At 41.6% G+C, this 24,291-nt stretch overlaps 2 protein-coding genes across 2 annotated transcripts; one reads left to right on the top strand and one right to left on the bottom strand.

Moving 5' to 3' along the window:
- Nucleotides 1-598: 598 nt before the first annotated feature.
- Nucleotides 599-9,759, top strand: gjc4b (gap junction protein gamma 4b). Its single transcript, XM_084362282.1, has 3 exons — nt 599-783; nt 7,091-8,244; nt 8,334-9,759. Exons 2-3 carry the CDS (start codon nt 7,098-7,100, stop codon nt 8,345-8,347), a joined length of 1,161 nt encoding a protein of 386 aa, XP_084218408.1. The 5' UTR covers nt 599-783; nt 7,091-7,097; the 3' UTR covers nt 8,348-9,759.
- A 1,825-nt stretch (nt 9,760-11,584) lies between these two features.
- On the bottom strand, nt 11,585-23,248 carry LOC311262870 (lactase/phlorizin hydrolase-like; the record flags this gene model as incomplete). The annotated part of the gene is made up of 17 exons (XM_084362621.1): nt 11,585-11,906; nt 12,516-12,752; nt 12,927-13,150; nt 13,289-13,420; nt 13,689-13,795; nt 14,562-14,764; nt 15,014-15,212; nt 15,312-15,602; nt 15,710-15,978; nt 16,063-17,613; nt 17,710-18,358; nt 18,450-19,128; nt 19,221-19,305; nt 20,170-20,263; nt 20,361-20,441; nt 21,957-22,027; nt 22,657-23,248. The coding sequence occupies 17 exons, from the start codon at nt 23,246-23,248 to the stop codon at nt 11,716-11,718; spliced, it is 5,655 nt and encodes a 1,884-aa protein (XP_084218747.1). The 3' UTR covers nt 11,585-11,715.
- Between the last annotated feature and the right edge of the window lie 1,043 nt (nt 23,249-24,291).

Consider the following 24,291-nt stretch of genomic DNA (forward strand, 5'->3'; position numbering starts at 1 on the left):
ACAGGGGTTATGCTGCCTCACAGACCATTAAACAAAAAACTTGTGTGTTGTGAGGGCTGTTATGTTCACCTACAGCTCGAAGCCATGAGCGCATGATTACACATCTGCAGGTTGTGACATGAAGCACCACCAGAGGTTTTGTTGATAAAGGTGCTCAGTCATCCAGTTCATGGGAAATCTATGTGCTGTATCGTAGGCAACTGGACGCTTCACCTCTCATCCAAGAGGCTTCTCCAGTTTCTAACTAACTGGAGGGGAGTTGGCTGGTTTTTTAAACTCTGCGCGGGTTTAAAACTCTGGTTTTGTTTGCTCTGTTGGCAGAAATCAAAACTTCACATCGTTTGAAAGTTATTTTCAGTAGCATGTTTTTATTTTCCAGTAACTATATATATTCTTATCTGACTTTTGGGCTATACTTTTTGGACTCCCAAGTTATTCTCCCCGTTGAGTCCAGGGTAAAGTTAAGACGGAGCAAGGATTGCATCAGGAATGCTGGCAGTTGATCCGTTTTCCTGCACTCTGCGCAGACAGGGGGTGGGGTGCCCGGCTGAAACGGGGAGGAGAAAAGAGGGGGGGATTTGGGAATATCATTCTTTGTCCTCACCCCGCAGCACAACACACGGCTGGAGAAGGGCTCCTCGCGAAGGGAAGGAAAACTGGATGGCTTGATATTAGATGAGGCGGGAGGGCTTTTGTTTTTTTAACCAAGAGAAAACGAAGGAGAAAGACTTCGAGGAGACGTCCGGAGGACAAAGCAGAGGACCTTTAACATCACAACTGAAGGTAAATGAACCCGCACAAACAAATCGTGGTAACGCAGCATCACGCAGCTTTTCTGGTTTTATTTAGCTGAAGTTAGAGCTTCAACTTGAGGGTGTGTGTGTTGTTTTTAAAGCGTGTAATATCATTTAAACGCTTCTTATAACGTGTGTTCACAGAGGCAGGCTGTGTGGATGTATTGTTTGGAGGCTAACTTAAGTTTACGCGCACGGGCTGGCGCTAATTAACGCAGTCCTGGACGGATTAGGCGCATTGTGCGGCGCTGATTGTGATTTGCGTTAATCTGGCGCACATTTGCGCCATCAGTCCTGTGTAACGCAGCCGGCATGCGGAGTATTTTGGCAATTTTATCGGGCATCTTGGCTGTGTCGACTGGATTTGGTGATGGAGGAGCGCGCACGGATGTTTTTTTTCCCCCCTCTCAGCTGCCCCTCCACCCGGGGTGAAATAAACCCACACATTCAGAGGCAAAGCTCGGCTGCACCGACAAGTTTACAAGCTAAAACAAAAGTTAAGGTGTTTTTAATTAAAGATGTGGCGTAAACGTTTCCTCCGTTATCTCAAGAAACCGTCAGTTTGTGGTTTGGGGAGCATGCGCAGCGCCGCCGCGGTGACGTTGTCCCGCTTGGCACGAGGAGGAATTTTTTTTTCTCCCCTTCTTCCCTCTCGTGCTCCTCGTGCTAAGTGGATTAGTTTTCTATTTCACATTATAGTCCTCAAACAATTAGAGGAATCTGACACAGCCGAGCCGTGCGTCTTCTTTCATGTCTCAAGTTCACGTTTTTATGTTTTTTTTCCAGCACCAGACACAACAACGTGCGTGTGTCCAGCTTAGTCATAGGAAGGCCAGATAAAAAATGTGAGTTTCAACGTTGGTGACTCCTCATTTTGACTCATATGCTGGTTCTTCTAGTCTTTTCCTGCCCGAGCTCGGGGCCTCTGAGCGTCAGGGCTTTGGGGTTAAAGGAGGAGGGAGATCCATAACTAGTCTCCCAGATGTGAGAGCCACAAAAGCCCCTCTGTTCAGCAGCAGGGCTCAGCCACCGCTGAATCTCTGCTGCTTTACTTTGCTTCAGACTTGGAAGCAGGCTGTTTTTTTCCCCCTCACTGAAGTGCCACAGATGCATTACTAAAAAAAAAAAAAAACAGTCAGGGATGTGGGTGCATATGTGCAATGAAAGTGAGATGTAATGTGTCGTAAAACAAAAATTCAGATATGTGACAGAATAAACAAGTGAAACACTAAAATATCCCAGTTTCTCCCACTGATTTTGAGTGTTGTGTGTGTATATAGGAATACTCCACCTCAGTAGATGTGGGACATCAAGTTTTATACAGTTAAAAGTTAGATTTTCTGACCAGAGCAGCATCTTATCTGGGAATACACAAGCTTCTAGATGTCACCATCAAAAAGCCTACAGTCTGTTTGAGGTAGTACGTGCAGCCGAAGACTAACAAATACCTCAAACTCCCAGCAAAAATCCTATAATCCAAGATATTATCTGGATGAGACGTCACTAAAGTCTTGCCAAAAAATTTCCCTGGTCTTTAAAAGTAAATGAGTTGTGTTTAAATGGGTTTTTTGTTTAAATGAGTGTTGAGAGATTTTTCATGTTTTGTTCTACGACATGAAACGCCCCACGTTTTGAAATTATAGAGCGTTGATGTGTGAACATTTTCTGATGCTCCACATTAAAAAGAAGTTTGGCATTCGAAACACATTTGCAGTGATTGTGGAGTTACTCTCGAGGCCTGAAGGGGGCGACAGAAGTTTCACCCTGCAGGTGTAAAGCTGAAAGCTGTAACTTTCCACCAAGGGGTTAGCGCCACAACGCCCACACAATGTCTTGTTTGGTCAGATAACATTTGGAAAATCTATGAGCTGCAAGATTGAATAATATTATTTCTATTCAAGTTAAGCCGGGGGCTAACCCGGAAGTTAGCTGGCAAAACTCTCGGTAGAAGATCTGGGTAATTCGACCTTTTTTTGGCTTCATGCACCACTGAGCAGCTTTCATAGGAATGAACAGGGCTCCACCTCTCGTGTTGTATCCAGTTCTCATTGTATGTTCATGCTGTCCACACACTGTGGCCCTCAGTGCCTGGAAAACTCCTCAAAATTATGTTTAAATAGCGTCTTCTGTATTCTCAGCTGTCTTACTGAAGGAAAGGTGTCTTCAACTGACCAGCTGGCAAAACCTACCCTATAATTTCACATCATAAAGTTATATGTTGTGGTTAAGTGGAGTCCAAACACAGCATGCACACTCAACCTGCCGTTTGTTTGAGTCCGCCATTGACTTAAAAGAGCTAGCTGAGGTTTTTATCTACCAATTTTGTTGTTCATTTCACTAAAATGTTGGAACATCACCACAGATCGTCTGTGACATCTCAGGATTGATTGACCTTGTTTGCACTGTCAGAAATAGGCAGCCTAGAAAACATCACAGCACAACACACACGACTGGTTAATTAAGATTTCAGCTTCAAGTCTAGATTGTGTTTTGTTTGATTAGCTGCATCTCTGCAGGGCTTTGGCACACACTCCCTCACTCGCAGGCGCCTGCATGTGCAGCAGTGGTTTTCCTTCGACATGGATGTCGGCTGTGACAGTAGCTGGGGGCAAATCCAAACCGTTAACCTAGATTACGAGCAGCGATGTGTGCCGTTGACTTCTATTATTTACGCGTCTCTCGCAGCCTGACAGGAGAGCATTGTAGCTTTAATTCAGGGTAACTGATAGGCGGCTCACGACCTTTGATTTCCCACGTATAGTCATTGAGTTCATGCAAAACATTCTGGTTTGAAACTACATACTACCACTGAGTAGAGGCTTGTCAGTTATCTATAGGCGTCACGCTGTTGTACAGGTGTAAGCGCAGGATGCAGGAGCAGGCACGCAGCACTGCAGAAAGCCACAGATGAAGGTTAATGACAACTGCAGTCACTGTGAGGAGTAAATAGGCAAACATCATAAAAGCAGTGACTCAACAGAGAACTAAGAAGGGGACCTTTTGCGGACTATTAGAAATGTGTTTCACTGCGTATTTACATTCCTGGTTGAGACAATGCGTTCAATCAATTCCATAAACTGGTAGATATTCTCATGCTATCTCCTCTCCCTCTCTTTTTGCATGTACACACACAGATTACAAGCAGAATTTGAACTCTTAATCACCACAGACAAAAAAAAAATAATCAATGATCTCCTCAAAGAGTCTGACAGAGCAGATACAGGATCAATCATGAAAGTGAGCAGTCTCTTACAGCTGAACATTCTTTAGATTGTTCTCAGAGCTGCTTCTGCACAATGGAAACATGTGTTTTATTCCAACTCTTAATTTATCTAAGGATGGTTTCCTCTAAGTTTAGCGCCGGACGTCATATCCATACAGCGCTCCCATTCACACCCTGGGAGTCGCCCAGTAGAAACTGGTCTTACTAGGCATCTCCATGGAGCATGTTGGAAGTGATGTGTCATCTGTGATGACACTAGTCTGTTACGGGATTGTCTGACATTGACGAACCAAAGATCTCTCAATTTGACCACAGTCGTGGGCATTCATACCCATGATGTCCATCATACACTCATATTTAAGTTTACTGTAGCTGGTTGACCACATTAATTGCATTTGGGATTAAAGAGCCCTCGTAGATCTTTAGAAAATAAGAAGAAACACTTAGAAGACCTATTATCTGGTCTGAATATGAACACTATAAATAAGACTTCATCCAAGACCTGGGACTGACTGAAGATGTCTTCATGTCCAGACCCCGTCTGCACTGTCTGCTTCCATGTGCATTACAGAGTTGAACACTGCCTTTTTTATACAGTATTTTTCCGTACCATTATAAGGGTTAGATGAGTCACCCAAGCCAGTTTGGGCACCACCCGCCGAATAAAGGGCAGGCTATCGAACTTTTGTGGCACTGGCTGAATTTTTCTCAATACTCCTGTGTATCGAAAAATGTCCTGTCATTTGATTACAAGTTTTAGTCTCTCAGGAGTTAATCTCATCAGCATTGGTGAGCCAGTAAGCATGCCATATGTTTGTTGTGCCAGGATTTAATAGTGCTGGTGTATAGCTGTCTCGAGGCACGCACGTTTTTATCATTAAGCTTTTTGTGCATTTGTTTATTTATTATGCACTCTAACTTTTCCAACTTTTTGTACACACATGCAATTTCGCATCTGGATTTTGTACTGTTATTATATCTTTTTGCTTTTTGAAAAATATTACATTTTCTCAGGAGGACCCCCAAAGCCAAATATTTACACCCAAGTGTTCCTTTAAAAGAGGAAAACATTGCTTTAATATTAAGATTGATGGTGCAGTTGGTGGGTTGAAGTTAAATTCATTGGACTTCATCTGGATTTAAATTCACAATGTGGCTCATAATTTGGTTTAAGCATGTTCTTTGCTCCCTTTCTAGGATTGCAACTTAATGATTAAAAATTACACTTGGGTCAATAATTTGTGTCTTTACTGCATAGTTTTTGCATAACCCTTAGTCTATTTTGTGTATAAAGCATAGTTGGTTTTGGTTTTTGACATCTACCACATTGACTGGCCAGGCAGGAGGATTAAGAGATTAGAAGATTGAACCAGACTACCAGTAAAGATGTATTGTTGGGAATACGTGTCCCATCTTGTGCAACGGAAGGGCAAGAATTCCCAGAATTAAAGATTGCCTCCTTGATACCCGTTTGATGTGGTGAAATGCTGCGAGAACTGCAGCTGCTACTAGAAGGAATCCCCGATTAAGACTCTGCTGTTTGCTTCTAACAGTCCTTTTAAGAATAAAGACAGAATGAAAGTAATGAAATGGGTCTGAAGCTGAGAGTCTGAATGGTGTAATCTTGTCCAAGTCACAATAAACACTCTTTTGAAGCTAACCTACTTGCTGCAGGCCTGGTGGTTTATAGAAGCAGATAATTACTCAGCAGAAGTTGGTTATGAGGTTGGTCACACATGGTGTGAAACCACAGCAGCTCTTCATTACCTCTTTAGGGTTTCCACTATCAGCTCTTTTACTTTGTTTCGGCCACTTTACTCATATTAGTAAACCGCAACTATCAGCGATTAAATGTGACCGAGGTTTCCAGAATATTGAAAATGTTGAAGTGGGAGTTACATACACTGTACAGCTGAGCGCTGTGCTGGACACCCTTAAGTTTCATATTAAGAGAGCCTTGGTCTTGCATTAAACAGGAAACACAGGAAAGGAAATATTGAAATTGTGGTAATCCTAGTTCAGGCTATTGGTTAATAGATTATAGAATACCATAACGGTTGCCAGGTTGCATTTTGCAACCATTTTGTGAAATTGGCACCCAGTTCTTGCCACCAAACCACAAACTGTGCATCCCCACACAGTGGCGAAGCAAATTTCAGTTGTAAGATGGTGAGGTGAAAAGTCCGACTAACTCATCTAGATGATGTATATAAATGTATTAATCTATGAAATGTATATAAATGACAAAGAAACATCAACCTGAATGAAAAAGGAAATTTGTGAAGTCTGGTGGTGGGGGGCAAAATACCCAAACATCTTTGAGCTGGATGGAAGATTACACTAAGTGATGCAACATAATTAGGTTGAGGCTCCAAAGATGATTCAACATCTGTAAAGGCTCTAACATGTAGCCGCATAGTATCTTGATTACGCAAAATGTAAGGTGACTAAGACATGGCAACGGTATATTCAGTGCTGGGAACCAAAAGTTTAACCCTGGCAACCGCTTCTTTTAAGGTTGTTGAGCCCTGAATACAAGTATATGTATATGTCTGCTGGTAATTTAAGACATTTAGTCAGAAGTTTTAACTGACTTGAATGCTTTGTCTCTGAACCAGAGCTCAGAACTTGAGGTTACATGATTGGGTGATGGCATCTACTGAGACCGTCTCGGGGATCTTGGCCTGAGCTTGCCTGTTGTCAGAGCACTGAGATCTGGTCTTGGATGTCTCGGCATTGCAATAGTTGCACAACGACACCACCCTGTGGCTGTTTTGTGCAAATTCCCAAGCAGTCAAGGGAAATGATTATAAAATGGGACAAACCAAATATAATTATAAAATTGATTGAGTTATTGAAATGAGTGGTGTTTAAGATCTCTGTGAAATATGATGTCTCAATCTGAAGTCGACTGTATTTTGGTCTAAGCTGGCACCTCGATCAAGTTCAGTTCTTTTGATTTGTTATTGTGCCTTGTAATTGTCTAAATAATACTGCATGTTCTCCTTTTTATTGTCAGTGATTTTAAAAGTATCATTTGAGTAACACATTTGTCTTTCCTTTCCTTTTCCAGATTCAAGATGAGCTGGAGCTTCCTCACTCGTCTGTTGGACGAGATTTCCAACCACTCCACCTTCGTGGGCAAAATCTGGCTCACCCTCCTAATAGTCTTCCGCATCGTGCTGACGGCCGTAGGAGGCGAGTCGATCTACTATGATGAACAGAGTAAATTTGTGTGTAACACGCAGCAACCTGGTTGCGAGAATGTGTGCTACGATGCGTTCGCGCCGCTATCGCACATTCGCTTCTGGGTGTTTCAGGTGATTATGATCACCACCCCCACCATCATGTATCTTGGCTTTGCTATGCACAAGATCGCCCGCATGGAGGACGATGACTACCGGCCAAGGGCCAGGAAGAGGATGCCGATAGTGAGCCGGGGAGCCAACCGGGACTACGAGGAGGCGGAGGATAACGGGGAGGAGGACCCGATGATCCTGGAGGAGATTGAGCCAGAGAAAGACAAGGAAACTGTGGAGAAGCCAAGCAAAAAGCACGATGGACGCCGTCGCATCAAGCGGGATGGCCTGATGAAAGTCTACGTGTTTCAGCTGTTTTCTCGTGCCATCTTTGAGGCCTCGTTCCTGTTTGGACAGTACATCCTCTACGGGCTGGAAGTCGTTCCGTCGTATGTATGCACGCGCTCTCCTTGCCCGCACACAGTGGACTGCTTCGTCTCGCGTCCTACGGAGAAAACCATCTTCCTGCTCATCATGTACGGTGTGAGCGCCCTGTGTCTGCTCTTCACCATGCTGGAGATCCTTCACCTCGGTATCAGCGGCATTCGGGACTGCTTTTGCGCACCACGACCTCGGCCTCCCACCCCCCGTCACCCGGCTCTGGCCAGCCAGAGGTCTTCCATCTGCCGCCAGCCGTCCGCGCCTCCAGGCTACCACACAGCCCTGAAGAAGGACCCATCGGGGAAAATGGGTTTCAGGGACAACCTTGGAGACTCGGGCCGCGAGTCGTTCGGGGACGAGGCTTCATCACGGGAGCTGGAGAGGCTGCGCAGACACCTAAAACTGGCCCAGCAGCATCTGGATCTGGCTTACCAGAATGAGGAGAGCAGCCCGTCGCGCAGCAGCAGCCCAGAGTCCAACGGCACCGCTGTTGAGCAAAACAGACTAAACTTTGCCCAGGAGAAGCAGAGCAGTACATGTGAGAAAGGTGAGACTTCAGACCTTTTTTATTTGTATTCTTTAACTGTGATCAAAACAAAGGGCTTCACTGACGTCGACGTCTCTCTCTGTCCACAGGTCTCCGTGCATAGGTTCTCAACAGCACAGCTGACGTTAAAGGATTAAATTCACATCAGGATCAGTGAGCGGACATAAGGGAATCAAAGTGAGAGTGAGTGAGAGTGTGTGTGTGTGAGCGTGTGACATTAATTTGCTTGAGGTGGATGAAGTCAGCCCAAGCCTTCCAGTGTTACGGCCAGTCATGGTCGAGCATCAAGTCAAAGGAGGTGGAGGAGGAGAGTGGTCGTCTCAACCCAGCAATACTTGAGACACCAGCCTGTCTGAAGATCCAAAGTGCTTACAAACTACCGAACGGTTAACATGTACTTCTCCCTCAGGGCAGCTATTCTTTTTATGTTTTAATATTTTTATTACGAGACTTTAGATCTATTAGTCATTTTTAAGAGTTTGTCCTCTGATGGAAGCTCACAGTGAGTGCATCTCAAGTTTGCCTTAGACCTAAACTGGAACTCTGTTTTATGGCATTTTGTTAAGGTAAGGCCAAGCCAGTCGTAGTGCGAGAACAAAAGCGTGTTTTTAAGTGTAAGAGTTTGTACTTTTTGTGAGGAAGTGAATCAGCGAGCGAGTGCTTGTGGATGCAAGAACAAAAACAGACAAGGCACCACTCATAAAAGAAAGGTACTGGAGTTATTGTCATGCTGATGAAGACTTTTTTTATTAAGGTGTTAATTTTCATACAAAGGTCGCTTTCAGTTGTTGGCACCGCACCAGTCAACATTCCCGAGCCTGGTGCCTCGACGGGAACTGGAACACACTTGGGGTGCCTTTGTCCAAAGGAATAAACAAACCTGGGTAATGCTTGAAAAAAAAACATGTAACTCTTGATATTGTCTTGTGTAATGTTTAAACGTGTATTTGATACTGTTCTTTATTTTTGTATTAGTTATGAGTATTGTGGTATTGAACAAGAGGCTCTGTCACTGTGGCTTACTTTAAAAGAATGACATTCACTGCTGTCTTAGCTCCCCCGAAGCCCGATTCAATCCATGTTGCATTCTGAAGATGGTTTGGTACAAGTTTAATAATAACTTTTTAATAACCTGCAGCTTAGATTTATTATTTACATTGTTTTGACCAGCAAATGTTCCCCAAATTTAATCCCATCTGTTGGTTAAATGAGGGATAAAGCCGTCTGTCATGTTACATTTCTGAAAGTGCTGATGTCTGGGTCAGTGTTGTCACTGCTCCAGAGTCTTAATGAGGGTTGTAAACTCGTGTAAATCATTTCAATGTGAATTCAATGCCTTGAATGCGCTCTACTAAGATGCCATCTTTTGTATTCTGAATCATACCCACAGTGCCATTAGTGCTCGGATATTGTCATCTCAAGTTATTTTTGAGCAATGCTTTTTGTACTTTTTATACTTTTTGTATTGATAGTACTTTTGTGGTTAGTTTTTAAAATAAATTTTTTCAACAAAGACCTGTTTTTGAAGTGGAAGTCTGGTTTTATTCCTAACTTGAGGTAGTAAACATGTCCATTTTGGTTGTATAAGCAGCTGCAACATCACATCTAGAGGGCAAAGTCAGCAGCTGATTATTACCTTGTTTTATTTTGTTTTCACAGACTTGCATAGAGAAAGCTTTGTATCTTCTAAGAAGTTGAACTTGGAGAATTTTCTAATGTTGCTGTCTCACATTGACTTGGTTCGGCTAAACTGGTTATACAAAGGGTTCAAAAGTTGGTGTCATACCAAGTTCAACTTAAAGTAGGTTTAGTTAAACTGAACAAATGATGATCTGTTCAGGATGTATGACATTTTTTGGGGGGAGTCCCAATACCGATATTGGGGAACAAAACATGCCAATATGCACACACTTTTGCAATCATCCCTCAAACGGGCACATTAAACACATGTGACCAAGATATGTAACGGAGACAGTGTTGTATAGAGTCCCCAAAAGTCATACCTGGGTAAAAGTAAAGAAATTGTGTTAAAATATGAAGTGAAAGTCACCCGTATGAAGAGAACGTCCCCCGTACTTCAGTATCAAAAGTAAATTATACACATATTTACGTATACACTGTATACTGCAGGTCAACCTCTCGAACTGTGGCTCTGCTGCCTGTAATCTGCAAACTAGCAACTTAAGTTATCAGATAAATGTAGTGGAGTAAAAGTACAGTATTTTTCTCTAACATGTAGAGGAGTGGAAGTATAAAGTAGCAGAAAATGGAAATACAGAAAATTTAAGTCATAGTAAATGTACTTAGTTACATTCCATCACTGAACAGAGGAAGGATATTTTACAATTTAACAATATAATTAATTGTACAAAATGATGAAACGGTAAACTTCATTTGGAATTTTAAAAAAATCAGTTTATACAAATGTACATGTTAAACCCTGCAATAAAACACTTTATACATTACTACCTTACATTGAGCCTATAAACTTTGCTAAAACGGCATTAAACACTAATCAGCATATGTCAAATCTTTCAAATGCAATTAGGAGATATTACGTTAGTCAGATAACATGATATTGTTTACTTCATATGATTTGTCAATGGTTACTGAAGTTGTCTGAATGTCCTCTCAAACCAAGTGTGCAGCAGGATCAGCATAAGCCTACAGTGACCTCTAGTGGTAATGGGAGGTTCCTACAGTGTTAATACTAAAATACAGGGGATTTTTCTTCCAGGCATCACTCCTTTAACCCAGGGCTAAATTACAGCGCTGCTGCCCCGAAAATGTGTCACCTAAATTGACTTTTCTAACATGAAGAAATTCATCACTGATCAGAAGAAATAGGACACACTGCACGTGTCATTATTGAGTAACAACAGATGTCTGATCCTGCAAGTCAGTACTTCATGCATGGTGCAACATCTTTTGTTTCACAATGTAAGTGCAGATTATTCCTGTCATATAATTAAAGGAACAGTATCTAAGAGCACTCGATTAAGTTATTAGACATGGTAATGCTTCATGTGAAGCTAAAAAAACAGGGGTTGCAGGGGGTTTATTTGGCATGATCTCAGTGGAGGGCGATGTTTGAGTGTTCATATTGCAGCTGTAACCAGAAAATATTCTGTATTTTTACTCCCTTAATGATGTTCATGAATGTGTTTTTTACATTTCGAGCACTACCACAAACAAATCACCAGGTCTTATTGAACGATATGGTTGCAGCAAATCAAATAACACAGATCATGAGCAAATTGTAGGTTTTTTTAATCATAGACATGAGAACAAAATAGTGCACACATTACTGGGTAAATGGAAAAACAGAATCAGCCGCAGCACAAGATATTTGATTTTTATAGTCAGCAATGAATGTCTTAAATATTTGATCTCCAACTTTATTAACATACAGGAAGTTTATCAAATCATACAATCATATTGCAATTACAAATTTACCTTCATGTCTATAGATTAAGCGTAGTTTTTCTGTTTTCTCGATTTCTTTGCCCTAATTAAGCAAACCAATGTACAAATTACTGCAAACACTGCAACAATCAGGAGAGCGAATGTGGTGGTGAGTCCAGTCTCAGCATCACCGACAGTTAGCCTCAGACCCAGGAAGCTCACAGTGTCATTGCTCACAGGAGGAGGTGCGATTGTTGCTGTAGACAAAACACAGAGGTTATCATAATAATTTTGAACAGGTTGCTGACAGTAACTGTAGATCTAGGCCAAATTGTTTTTTTAACGTCTTAAAGGGGAACTCGCGTGGAATAACCACGTTCCATTTTATTTGAGGGAAGGCAGACATCTCTCGCTGATATCTCCAAAACTCATGCTAAAACAATCTAGATGGATAAAGAGCACGATACAAGTAAGAGGCAAAATTTGTATTTTTGATTTTGGGGTGAACTGTCCCTTTAACACGTTATATACCTTTATTCAAGATAGAACGTTTTAATGCTGCTGATTTTTTTTTTATAAGAGTCCGTTTAACTTTTAATTTTACCTCTGCTTTCAGTCTTTATTATAAGCTAAGCTAACCATCTGCAGGCTCCAGCTTTACTTTAAACAAACACATTTGAGAGTGGCGTCTTCTCATCTATCTTTAAAATGCTGCACTGTTCAAACAAGGTCTTGACAAAAGTACTATTAACTATGGGTCAGTGTTTATACCCAATACATTTTAGGTACTGTGCACTTAACATCTGTAGGCTTATGAGATCTTCACGTTCATCAGTCATAACAGGAGTGACTTTGCACCAACTTACCTTCAGGCTCGGTGTTCATGCACTCATCCGGTCCCAAGGCAGGGTCGGGGAACCCGTTACACTTGATGATGGTGGAGTAGCTGGCAACAGAAGCTTTGGCCACTCGAGACAGGTTAGGGTCTGAGTGATTGACATAGAAGAGGCCGAATCTCTCTGAAAAGCCAGTGGCCCACTCGAGATTGTCCATGAGTGACCAAGCTGTGTAGCCATGGATATCCACACCATCTAGCAAATAAGCTGGGAGGAGAAAATAAACACATTAGAAGTTCAGTATCACAGTTTGAACAAGAAACAACAGAAATATTATGTATTATTATACTGCATGCAAATACTTTACATGAGATATTGTAAATTATTATGACTAAATAATAAATAGTCTATTAAAATAAAGAATGAAGGTTGGTTTGATACCTTTCAGCACCTGGTTGAGGTATTTTTCATAGTAGTAGCTCCTATGGAAGTCATCTAGGTCAATAGACCCCCGCTCTGAAATGCCATTTTCTGTGATGATAATAGGTGGATTTCCATATTCGTTCTTAATGAAGTTTAATATCCTCCGGAATCCAAACGGTGAGACCTTCAGCCAGGATGAACCTGAATCCAGCCAGGTACGATCAGCGATTGTTCCTGCACCTCTGAGAAGATCAAATCAAAAAATGAAGGTTCAAATAGAGCATGAAATGAAGTCGAAAATTAATTCTCAGCTGATCACCGTGTGATTATGGATGATTTGCTTCTTTCACTTGGTTACGGGAGTGTTGGTACTACCTTACCTATCGGCATCATAGTGCTGAAGATTTCCATACTCCACGGGGAATGCCAGTACAGTGGTGTAATGGTTGAACCCAAAATAATCATAGGTTCCCTTAATCCTATTTATCTCCTCAGGAGTGAACTCTGGAAGCCTGGAGAGATTATATTGAATTAATTAAATTCACCCTTTAAATGTAAAACAATTTTACATTTTCCTTTTTAACTTTCAGACTTTAGAGGTCCACTTTGTAATAAAGTTGATTTCTGAGTCTCATTCCAAAACTCTACAAATACTAACGATTCGGGATTACGACCAACCCAGCCTACAATCCCAAAGTGTCAATATTTGACGAGCTGGGAATGAGACACAAAAATCAACTTTCTTACAAAGAGGACCCTTAATGTCAGTTTTTTTAATACCGAGATTTAGCCAGGCCAGCAGCTAAGCTTCGCTCCCGAATGATTGTCTTCATCATGTCACTGTAGTCTCCATTAAATACAGGATGGGCAAACCAGCCAATGTAGAACTGCACAAGAAGACACACAACGGCACCTTAATTCAAATTACTGCTCCACATGTCTATTGTAAAATGTTAAAGGTCCCATATTACGATCATTTTCTGAGTCATGCTTGATGTTTATATGCTTTAATGTAAAAAAAAAACAACACATTTTTGTCATACTATCCATTGCTGCAGCACCTGTTTTAGTGCTTGTCTCTTTAAGGGCCCTGTCCCGAAAAGCCTAGTCTGCTCTGATAGGTCAGCTCTCACAGGCCTGAGAAGGCACCACCCACCATGTTTCCACCTCTGCTCTGCCGGTGTTTTAACGCTGCATTCCACTGCGAGACGGAAGTCGATATTTCCGAGTTGGGTATTCCCAACTTCCAATCTAGTTTTGCAAGTCAGTGGACTTTACAAGCAACTACAGTAGCTGATTTAACAAATTAGGCCACTTAAAAAAATGACAGGAGGAGAATAGCTGCTACTGCATGCTTGCAAAGACTTCTGACTGAGGGTTGTGACTGTATACTTGTGATATCACAACTTCACGGAAGTCCTGACGGCTCGTTTAAAGACACAGCTTCAGAATATGGGTGGTGTGCATTTCTTTCTGGACTGAGCATTTTGATACTTGTACACTATTTACATAGCATCGCCTTTATAACCAGAAAAGAAAGGAAACAAGATCTCACTTTCCTCAATATGGGACCTTTAAAGGAATGTGCACACAAAACAAGAATCTGCAAACAGTACCACGCCTAAAGTAATTTCCTTTTTTTTTAAAAAGTACCTGCACCACACGTTTGGCAGCATCGATGTCCTCCTGCTTATAGGGATTTCTGGGCTCTGACCAGTCAGAGTTGATGGTGATGGAGATAATTCCCTTCTGTGTGGCCCGGTACTTGTCATTGTAGAGATGCCAGGCCTCGGCGTGAGCTTTAAGCAAGTTGTGACCCACAATGTAGGGAAGAGTGCCTGGTCGGAAACTGATCCCTGGACACACAAAGAGTAAGAGACAGTTTCTTAGTTTGTTAGGCAATATGATTCTTGTCACTGTGGTTTGGAACAGCCAAGATTCAGGATTGGTTTACAGATTATAATCTTTATTTTATAACTTGGTGGGACTTACAGAATGACAAAATAAATGGCAGAGCAATAATTGTTTTGATAAAATTCATTTTTTTCTTACCAAACAAGCAAGCAGACATTATGTGTGAGGTAGATTATAATGTGAAAGCATACCTGGGGCAGCAGCGCCATACCCATGGCCTACATTCGCTATATTGTAGGGCTCATTGATGGTGATCCAAAATTTCACTCTGTCGCCAAGACGGCTAAAGATGAAGTCAGCATAATCCCTGAATTTGAAAATGATAGTGTCGTTCTCCCAGCCTTTAATATCCTGCAGAGCTTGTGGAAGGTCCCAGTGGTAGAGAGTGACCTGATAGCAAAGAAAAACGAGAAAAATATTTACTAAATAAGTTCCATCAGATTCCATTGCAGTTTTTTTTTGAGAAATTTGACAAAAATTACCACGTACATGAGGTTGGATGTTTGCCGCAAGCAGTGCATCCACCAGTCTATTGTAGTAGTTGAGTCCAGCCTCATTAATGTAGTCGGTGGTGCCTTTAGGAAGCACCCTCGGCCAGGATATGGAGAAACGATAATGGGTCACCTTAAGTTGCCTCAATATAGCAACATCCTCGTCTACTTTGTGGTAACTGTCGCAGGCTATGTCCCCATTGTCATCATTGAACACTCGGAGAGGAGTGTGAGCAAACGTGTCCCAGATGCTGAGACCTTTTCCATCTGCTCTCCATCCGCCTTCAATCTGGAGAGAGTAAATGTAAAAGAGAGATTTACATAGGCAAAGTGTGGAAAATATGTGTTCCCTGATCTAGCTATAATATAATAAAGTTGTTTAATCAAAGCAGTTACCTGGTATGATGCTGTTGCAGTACTCCAAATAAAACCTTTGCGGAAACGTCCATAAAGAGGCTTCTCATCATCTGGTGTAGGGAAACCATTGTCTTTCATGATTTGGTAGTAGAAATGAGCTGAGTATTTGGGCGTCCTTGGCCGTTGGGGGTTGGTGAAATCCACATGGTGCAACCCAAATCCAACCTTGTACCCCTCGAGCCACTCAAAAGAATCCATGAGAGACGCTGCTATGTATCCTTTCACCTTCACAGCATCAAGGTCATAAGCTGTTATTGAAACATACAAACACAAATAAATCATCAAGGCAACAATTAATATTTCTTTTGGGAAACGTTTTTTTGTCAGTGTACCTTTTAAAGCCTCATCAATGTAGGTCTTGTAATAAAATACTCTGGAAGTGTCATCCCAAGTTGTCTGAACTTCTGTAGCTACTCCATTCTTAGTTATGTAAATCTCTGGATCTCCATATTCCTCTTTGATCCAGTTGAGGAGTCTTCTCAAACCCCATGCTACAGCTCTCTGATTACTGATGGCAGTAGTAGGTGAATCTGTTTCCTCTGCTTCTGTCATGTCCTGGTCAAATTCATAGGATTGAGGGTTAAGCCTTCGTGTAGCATGCTGTGCAATCTTTGTAGTATAATGATTTACACAGAACATGTCAGCAGTTCCCTTGATATAGTTCTTTTCTTCTTCGGTGAAGGAAGGTAGTCTTGTCTCTGGAAGACCTTGGAGCTCACTTTTGTTTCCAACTTGCCATTTCATTGCATCAGGATAGTCACCATTCTTGAAAATGGGGTGTGCAAACCAACCCAGTTGAAACTGCAGAGCGCGGTCAGCAGCCACCACTTCACGGAGAACGTTTACATCTTTAGGTTCAAACCAATCAGCATTGAGGGCGATGGACACTAGACCTCCTTGGGTTTTGCGATACTTATCATCATATGTGTGGTAAGCCTTGGCGTGTGCTTTTAGAAGGTTGTGTGCAACTCTGTATGGTGCAACTCCTGGATTCTTAACATTTGGTGGGATCTTTCCAAGTCCATATCCTGACCAGGCAATTGTGTGAGGCTGGTTAATGGTCATCCAAAATTTCACTCGGTCTCCAAAGGTGGCAAAGCAAAAGTCACAAAACTCATTAAAAATGTCAATCATGTCTACATTTTCCCAGCCACCAAGGTCTTGCAAAGCTTGAGGGAGGTCCCAGTGGTAGAGTGTCACTATGGGAGTGATGTTGTACCCCATGAGGCTATCAATGAGTCTGTTGTAGTAGTCAACACCTTTCTGGTTCAGGGAGGCACGCCGACCGTCAGGAAAGATCCTGGGCCAGGACAAAGAGAATCTGTATGACTTCACCTTCAGAGCTCGAAGCATGTAGAGGTCTTCTTCAAGTCTGTTATAGCTGTCACAGGCCACATCTCCATTTGCATTAGCAGGAATACTGCCAGGTTTGTGGGTGAATGTATCCCAGACGCTTGGACCCTTCCCATCAGCGTTCCAGCCTCCTTCAATCTGGTAAGCAGAAGACGATACTCCCCAACTGAATCCTTGTGGGAAAGTGCCATAGTGGTACATTTTTCTCTGGAATTTTGACTGGTGTGAGAACTTCTCCCAGACAACCTTTGATTTAGATGGAACCTCTGAAGGTGATAAAGTAGTTAGACGGCGGTTAAGTTGCATCACTTCTCCTTTAATAGCAGGACCTTTGTTTGAACCAAATCCATTTTGCTTGATAACGTGAGAGTAGAAATATGCAGATTGCTTCGGGGTTCTAGGTCTGTCTGGATCTTCAAAGTTGACATGGTGGAGACCAAACCTTTGGCTGTAGCCTTGTTGTCCCTCAAATCCATCCATGAGTGACTGCACTGTGAATCGCTGCACATGCACTCCATCTTCGGAGATTGCTACAAAATGGACACACACAACAACACATTAAAGTTGAAATTGTTTCAACATTGTGTTAAAGATGGTTTCCTACTAGAGAAATTACAGAAACTAACCTTTCAGGGCCTCATTGATGTAACTCTTCATGTACTCTACTCGTTGGACATCATTGAGAGTGTCCCCACTGTACTCAGTCGGCACACCATTCCCAGTTATATGGATAGGCAGTTTAGTAACAGTCAAGTATTCTGTGGAAATGTAGTTTAGAAGCCTCCGGAGACCCCAAGGTGCAGAATAGATCCAGTCAGAAGCTGTCGAGGACCATGAAGGGTCAACGTGTGCCTGGAAGTCACCCACCCCCTGAGGACCAGGGGTGCAGCCACCATCACTGCTGTTGACCACCCGGGAGGTATAGTGGTTTAATCCAAAAAAGTCTGCTGTTCCTTGTATCCTCTGGCTCTCTTCAGGGGTGAAAACTGGAAGTCTTGCAGGCACAGAGAGGGGGCACTCATTTATTTTCTGCTCTATCTGAGTCTTGAGTGTTGCAGGATAATCTCCATCCACAAATATAGGATGTGCAAACCAGCCCAGCATGAACTGCAGGTAGCGATCTGCAGCCGCTATGTCTTCAGGTCTGGAGGGGTCCATAGGCTCAGCCCAGTCTGAGTTCAGTGCAATGCCTACTTCCCCTCCCTGTGTCTTCCTGTACTTGTCATTGTAGACATGCCAGGCCTCAGCATGGGCCTTGAGCATATTGTGAGTGGCCTGCAAATCCAAAATAAATGGTTGTGTTAAGAAGATAAGAATGACAATGATGCAGTGCATGTCTACATTATGGTTAGACCATTGCTCTCACCTGATAGGAGGCAACCACATAGTCTTTCACTCCAGGGGGATGCTCACCAGTGCCATACCCAGCATGGCTCACCACCCAGGGGCTGCTGAATGTGTTCCAGGTCTTGACCCTGTCTCCAAACCTGGAGAAGCAGAAGTCTGCGTAGTCTTTGAAGGCCTCAACAATGGGAGCGCTGGTCCATCCACCATTGTCCTGGAGTGCCTGGGGCAGATCCCAGTGGTAGAGAGTGACAACAGGTTGTATGCCAGAATCAATGAGGGCATCGATCAGCTTGTCATAGTACAGAGCCCCTTTCTCTGAATGGCTGTCCCTGAAGCCTGAGGGGAAAATACGGGCCCAGGAGATGGAAAACTGGTAGGTGTTGGCATGAAGACCTCGCAGCAGATAGACATCATAATCCACCTTGTGGTAACTGTCACAAGCTAAATCGGCTGTCTGATTGTCAAAAACCTTGTTTTCATGGCCAAAACGGTCCCAGATGGTCTCTCCCTTACCACCTTCTAACCAGCCTCCTTCAACCTTGAAGGACTCACTGGAGGTGGCCCACTGGAAGCCAGAGGGGAATGATTCATTTAAGAAAAGATCTCGTTCTGTTGTCGTCTGGGCCCCAAACTTATCCCACACACTCTGATAAGTGTTTCTAAATGCTGCAATCACATTGAAGTCTGGAATATCATGACTGTGGGAAAAGATAAATTGAACAATGTAAACACACATGAGAAATCTGTCATTACATATGAAACCGTCCATTTCACCGAGATAAACTATTACCTGGTTGAGATGTCCTCCATGTCCAGCGTGCCCAACACATTCACCACATCGCATCCCATAATATTTACGTCATCGTTTTTCAAGACTGTAATAAATGAAAGACAAAGTTATTGACAGACAAACAGTATAATCAACAGAAACAAAACATGCGTAAGTAAAGAGATACCGTATTTTTTGTTATATAAAACAAGATTGAGGGTCTACAGCCATACATTTATCCATATGACAAAAAGTTGACAGGATATTTTATTTTGGACCCAAATGGCGGACTGACCAACAGACCAACGTTGCCATCCTTAGAGCCATAATGTTATCACGATTGAAAATATTCAATTTAATAAAGTTAATATTTTAGGAAGTAGTAGATGTATTGCACCTTAAAGGTCCTATTTGTGAGAAAAGTTGGCAGCCGACAAGTCTGGCAATCCTAAAGTATCAATATTTGATAAGAATAATTTACACTAATCAGTGCCATATGATAACACTCCCATCATTATTGTACTATAAAAGTTTACAATACTACATTTTTACAACAGGGTAGCCTTGATGCCTTGTCATTATCTGCTTGCTCTTTGAAAACAAAGAAGAATGGCTGTAAATCTGTCACTCAGATAAACACAAATGTTCCATCATGTGCATCAACTGTTTAATTAAACTACCACCACCGCTGATGAAAATCTCTGTGACTCAAACAAAAGTGTTCAGTGATGAGATAATGTTTTAAAGTTTTATTTTAGTTAAGTTAAGTCTCATTCGCAGACTTTATTATCCCGGAAGTGACCCCATCAAATGCAATGTTATCTTGAGTAAACTTGTGGATTTCTCTGGGTTTGAATCTTGTTAGAAACATTTGGGTTAATATAAATACACAACTCAACAAGACATTTTTGACATTTTAATGCAGAATTTCTATATATTGTATCTTTAAGTCGGCTGTAATGACATTTACCTAGTATCAAATTGCCAAGGAGCTGGAACTGATCCTGGGAACAACCATCAGCAGTCATCTGGTATATCAGGATAGGCAAATTCCCACTGGACATCTGCAACATTACATAATATGCATGTGGCTGCAGTGTAATCAAAATACAAAATATGAAACGTAAAGTGAAAAGAAACACTTTTTAAGGTTTACTGTACCTGTAGGCTGCTCAGCTCCTTTGCAAAGTTGACTGCAGAGGCACAGTTATAATCAATGTGTACAGACAAGAAATCCATCTGCTCAAAACAGACACACAGCACAGTATGTTATCACACTCATGTCTCTATCCTAAGTTTAAGTCATAGCCGCACATTCAACGTAAAAATTCTGACACTATATCCTTATTATGCTTTCTGTGTCTTTATCTATGGTCATAGCGGCAGGAGAATATCCCAGGTGGATGTTATACAAGGTGACAGCAGGCGCTAGAGTTAGAACGAGGAAGCGCCTCGGACAGGTTGACAGTCCAGAAATAATACATGCACATGTGTGAGTAATAGAAACATGGTTATGGCACTAGAACGTTTCAAAAGAACCTGAATTGCCTGCCTTTAGATTGTAAACAGAAACCCTGCAAACTGGAAAAGCACATACTAAAAAAAAACTAACATTACTACTAACATTGTCAGCGGCATCGATACTTCAATACTTTTAAAATGCCACCTGTTTAAAATGATGTGATATCCGCATTCACATCTGCTACAAAAAACTGATCTAGCTGCAGAGATGTCCAAATTATGTGTGATGTGAAATAAATGATCCTATTTTGTGGGACTAGAATGTTTTTCCTTTTTCCATGGTGTTTAAAGAGGTATGTATGTTTTTTTTGACAATAGCATTTTGTCGAAGTTCAAAATTCTGGCATTGTAACCTTTGTGTATAGATTACTGATTGTTAGTAACAAAGTAGTAGATTACTGATCCAAACTCTGTCGTTTTGGGAGGATTGTTTGTCAGAGACAGACACGGACAACAAAGTTGCTGACATGTAATCTTTGAGCACTTATTATCAAAGAGTTAAGATAAGGAGGGCATAAAATATTTTATAATAGACAATAGACCTTGGAGCATGCAGAATTAAATATGGAAAATAAAGCACCACCAGGGCCTTGCCTTGATGACCATCACTCTGTGGAAACTTGGCAGGAAAGACACCAAGAGTCAGTAAAAGAACTGACATAAAAAAAATTAATATGTTAGGTAATATGTTATGAAGGAACCCATTTTAAAGTATAATTTTAATTATGTGAAATTTGATAAGACTATACTGTAAAACCTGACAAAGTGACTTTACTTTAGCAAAATCAAGGAAACTGATTACCTCAAAATTACCAAGTAAAGCAGACTAATCATTTGAAGAGGTAATTGGTTTCATGACATCATTAATGTGAGGTAGGCTTTTAAAATGCACAGTATAAAGGAAAGGTACGAGCAGAATGGTAAATGAACGCACTTAACCTGGGTTTGATTTTGACAAGGTTGAAATTTTCAGAAAAACATTGATCCAGAACACACAGCAGTTCAGCCACAGAAAGTTGAAATTAAAGGGTAACTGGGAACCCCAAAAAACCCCAAACTTCTTATTTGACAACATCCACAATGGTGAAAATGACGAACCATTTCTTTTTATGTTAATTTACTATTTATTTCAAATGTTTTTCATTTGGAGCTTATTAGCAAAAAGCACCTGAACTCTGAGAAATAAAGAACAATGAAGTTTGACATTAACATAAGAGAGTAGAAGATTCATCTTACTGTAGTTGCAGCTTTGATCTGGGGAAGAATTGCAACATCACTCGCTCTCAACCCGACTGACAGACGTTTCCCTGTGAACATGGAAGTAGAAAGGCACTCTTAACACAGCGTACATTAAGGAACATTTGTGTACACACTAAACTTCCACCAGTTGCAGAATATGTTGCAGACTTTAGTACATTTTTTCAGTTCATTTAGGATTATTTGACAAAGCACAGGTATAGAAAATAAAATGAATGATGCTTCAGTATCTGGGTCTTTGTATTTTACAAACTGTCACACTGTAATGGCTGACTGGGAGTCTTGTTTAATGTTATTCATAACGCCTGTGCTTTTCCTACTGTAACAATTCAAAACTACAGCTGTGCAGTCAAATGCGTGCATAGATAATTTTATTGATTTCTCTGGGATTGGTCCTTGAGTTAGGCATGATAATATACACGTAATCTGTGCCATAAATCAAGGGGTGAAGGGCTTCAGATACAAAAAAAAGATTATCAGCTGGTTATAAAGTATTAACTTTTATAAGTTATTCCTCAGGACACACTTAAAAGACGACATTTTGCCTAATATAATAATGATTACATGATATTTTAGATAATTAAAGCTGGCAACAAATACTTCTTGTTCTATTTAACTATTAAAAGTTGCAAGTGTCCAATCCTGTCAATCTCTCAATCTTTCTATCAGTCTTTCTTACCTCTGTCAGTAAACCGTTGATGGAAGAGCTGGTAAATCTTCTTGTTGAGTTCAAGGATATTTTGCAGACGAATGGCAACACCTGCAGGCTGCCCATCGTGCAGAACACCGTCCAAGTCACTCAGTGTCACCCAGGAGTGTGCCATTGCTCCAAACTTCTGGAAGGCAAACTCGGCATACTGCTGAAACATCTCTTTCAGCTCCTGGCTCTCCCAGCCTCCATATTTTGATCTCAGAGCTTCTGGCACTGTGGATCCATGAAGGACGACCAGAGGCTGGAGGCCTGAGTCCAGCAGCTGTTTTAGGAGAGTCTGGTAACAGGCGACCACAGCCTGCTGGGGCTGACTGGACCGGCCTGTAGGTAGGAGTTGAGTCCATGACAGCGGGACTTTGACGTGGGTCACCCCTCTGCTCTGGAGAGACGCAAAGTACTGCCATGAGCCTGGAGGAATGGGATGACTGCAGTCAAAGGCATCATTCGCCGCACTGTCTGAACCTCTCAGAGGGCCCGCAACAAGCATGAAGTCCTCATTGCTCCGGCAACCATACAGACAAAACCCATACAGAAACACAGCCCACAATAGATACTTCATTGTGGCGTGTAAAGGATGGACTGATATTATCCGCTGATAGACAAGCTATTTAAAGGGATTCTGTTTTCCTCTTATTGCATCGTTACACAATTAAGATCGATATCACATCCCAGCTGTGCAAGCTTCAGTGTTTTATTGCAGCTGTGTGATACGGCCAGGGTAACTTTGGACTCACATGTCAGGTGATAATTGCAGCCTGCTCTTGTGCGCATGTTTGAACACCATAAAATATGTTGTCAAAACATAATTAGTTAAAAGTGAGAACAAAGAGACAGTAAAGTCATAAAATATTTCATTTATTCATCTTAGCAGCCAAATTATGCTCACAAGAGTGACAGTTTTGTTCATGGGGAACCCACAAGTATGACTTTGAATTGCTGGTTGAGGAAATGCAGAGTAAGATAAGAGTAGCTCTAACACCAGCTTTATTACTCATAATCATTTTTGACCAACAAAAGTGTCTCACAGCTATCATGGTATAAGTATTATCAACAGATTGGGTTGTAAAAACATGGCTGATCAAATGTCTGAGAGGTTTAAGAGTCTTAAGAAAAAGGTTAAGAGTCTTTTTGATTTCGTTAAGGATGGAAGTGGAAATCTGGCTGTTTGCATCACAAAGGATGGGCATAACTAATATAAACATCATAATAAATTATTGTTTCCCTCACTTTTGTTTCCTACTTCAACCATTTTGACTAGAAACAATATATTGATCACTGTTTGACTGACAAGAAACGACCCACATTCTGATTCACATGAACATTTATCTCAACAGTCACAGAAAGGGTGTTTATATTTTTTCAGAGGTCTTTGTGTGTTTATTATCAATGTGTTGTGTAGATGGAGCTGGTGGTGAGCTGTGGCTCAGGAGGTAAAGTTGTCCTGTAATCGGAAGGGCGGTGGTTTGATCCCCAGATTATGGCTGCACGTCGAAGTATCCCTGGGTAAGATGAACCCCAAATTGCGCCTGATGAGCAGGTTGGCACCTTGAACGCAGCCTCTGCCATCAGTGTATGAATGTGTGTGTGAATGGGTGGAAAGTG

Source organism: Pagrus pagrus (assembly GCF_965226575.1).
Source record: "Pagrus pagrus genome assembly, chromosome: 9".
Taxonomy (NCBI): domain Eukaryota; kingdom Metazoa; phylum Chordata; class Actinopteri; order Spariformes; family Sparidae; genus Pagrus; species Pagrus pagrus.

What these genes read in the sequence shown, in the direction of transcription:
- gjc4b (XM_084362282.1), top strand. Translation starts at nt 7,098, where the DNA reads ATGAGCTGGAGCTTCCTCACTCGTCTGTTGGACGAGATTTCCAACCAC.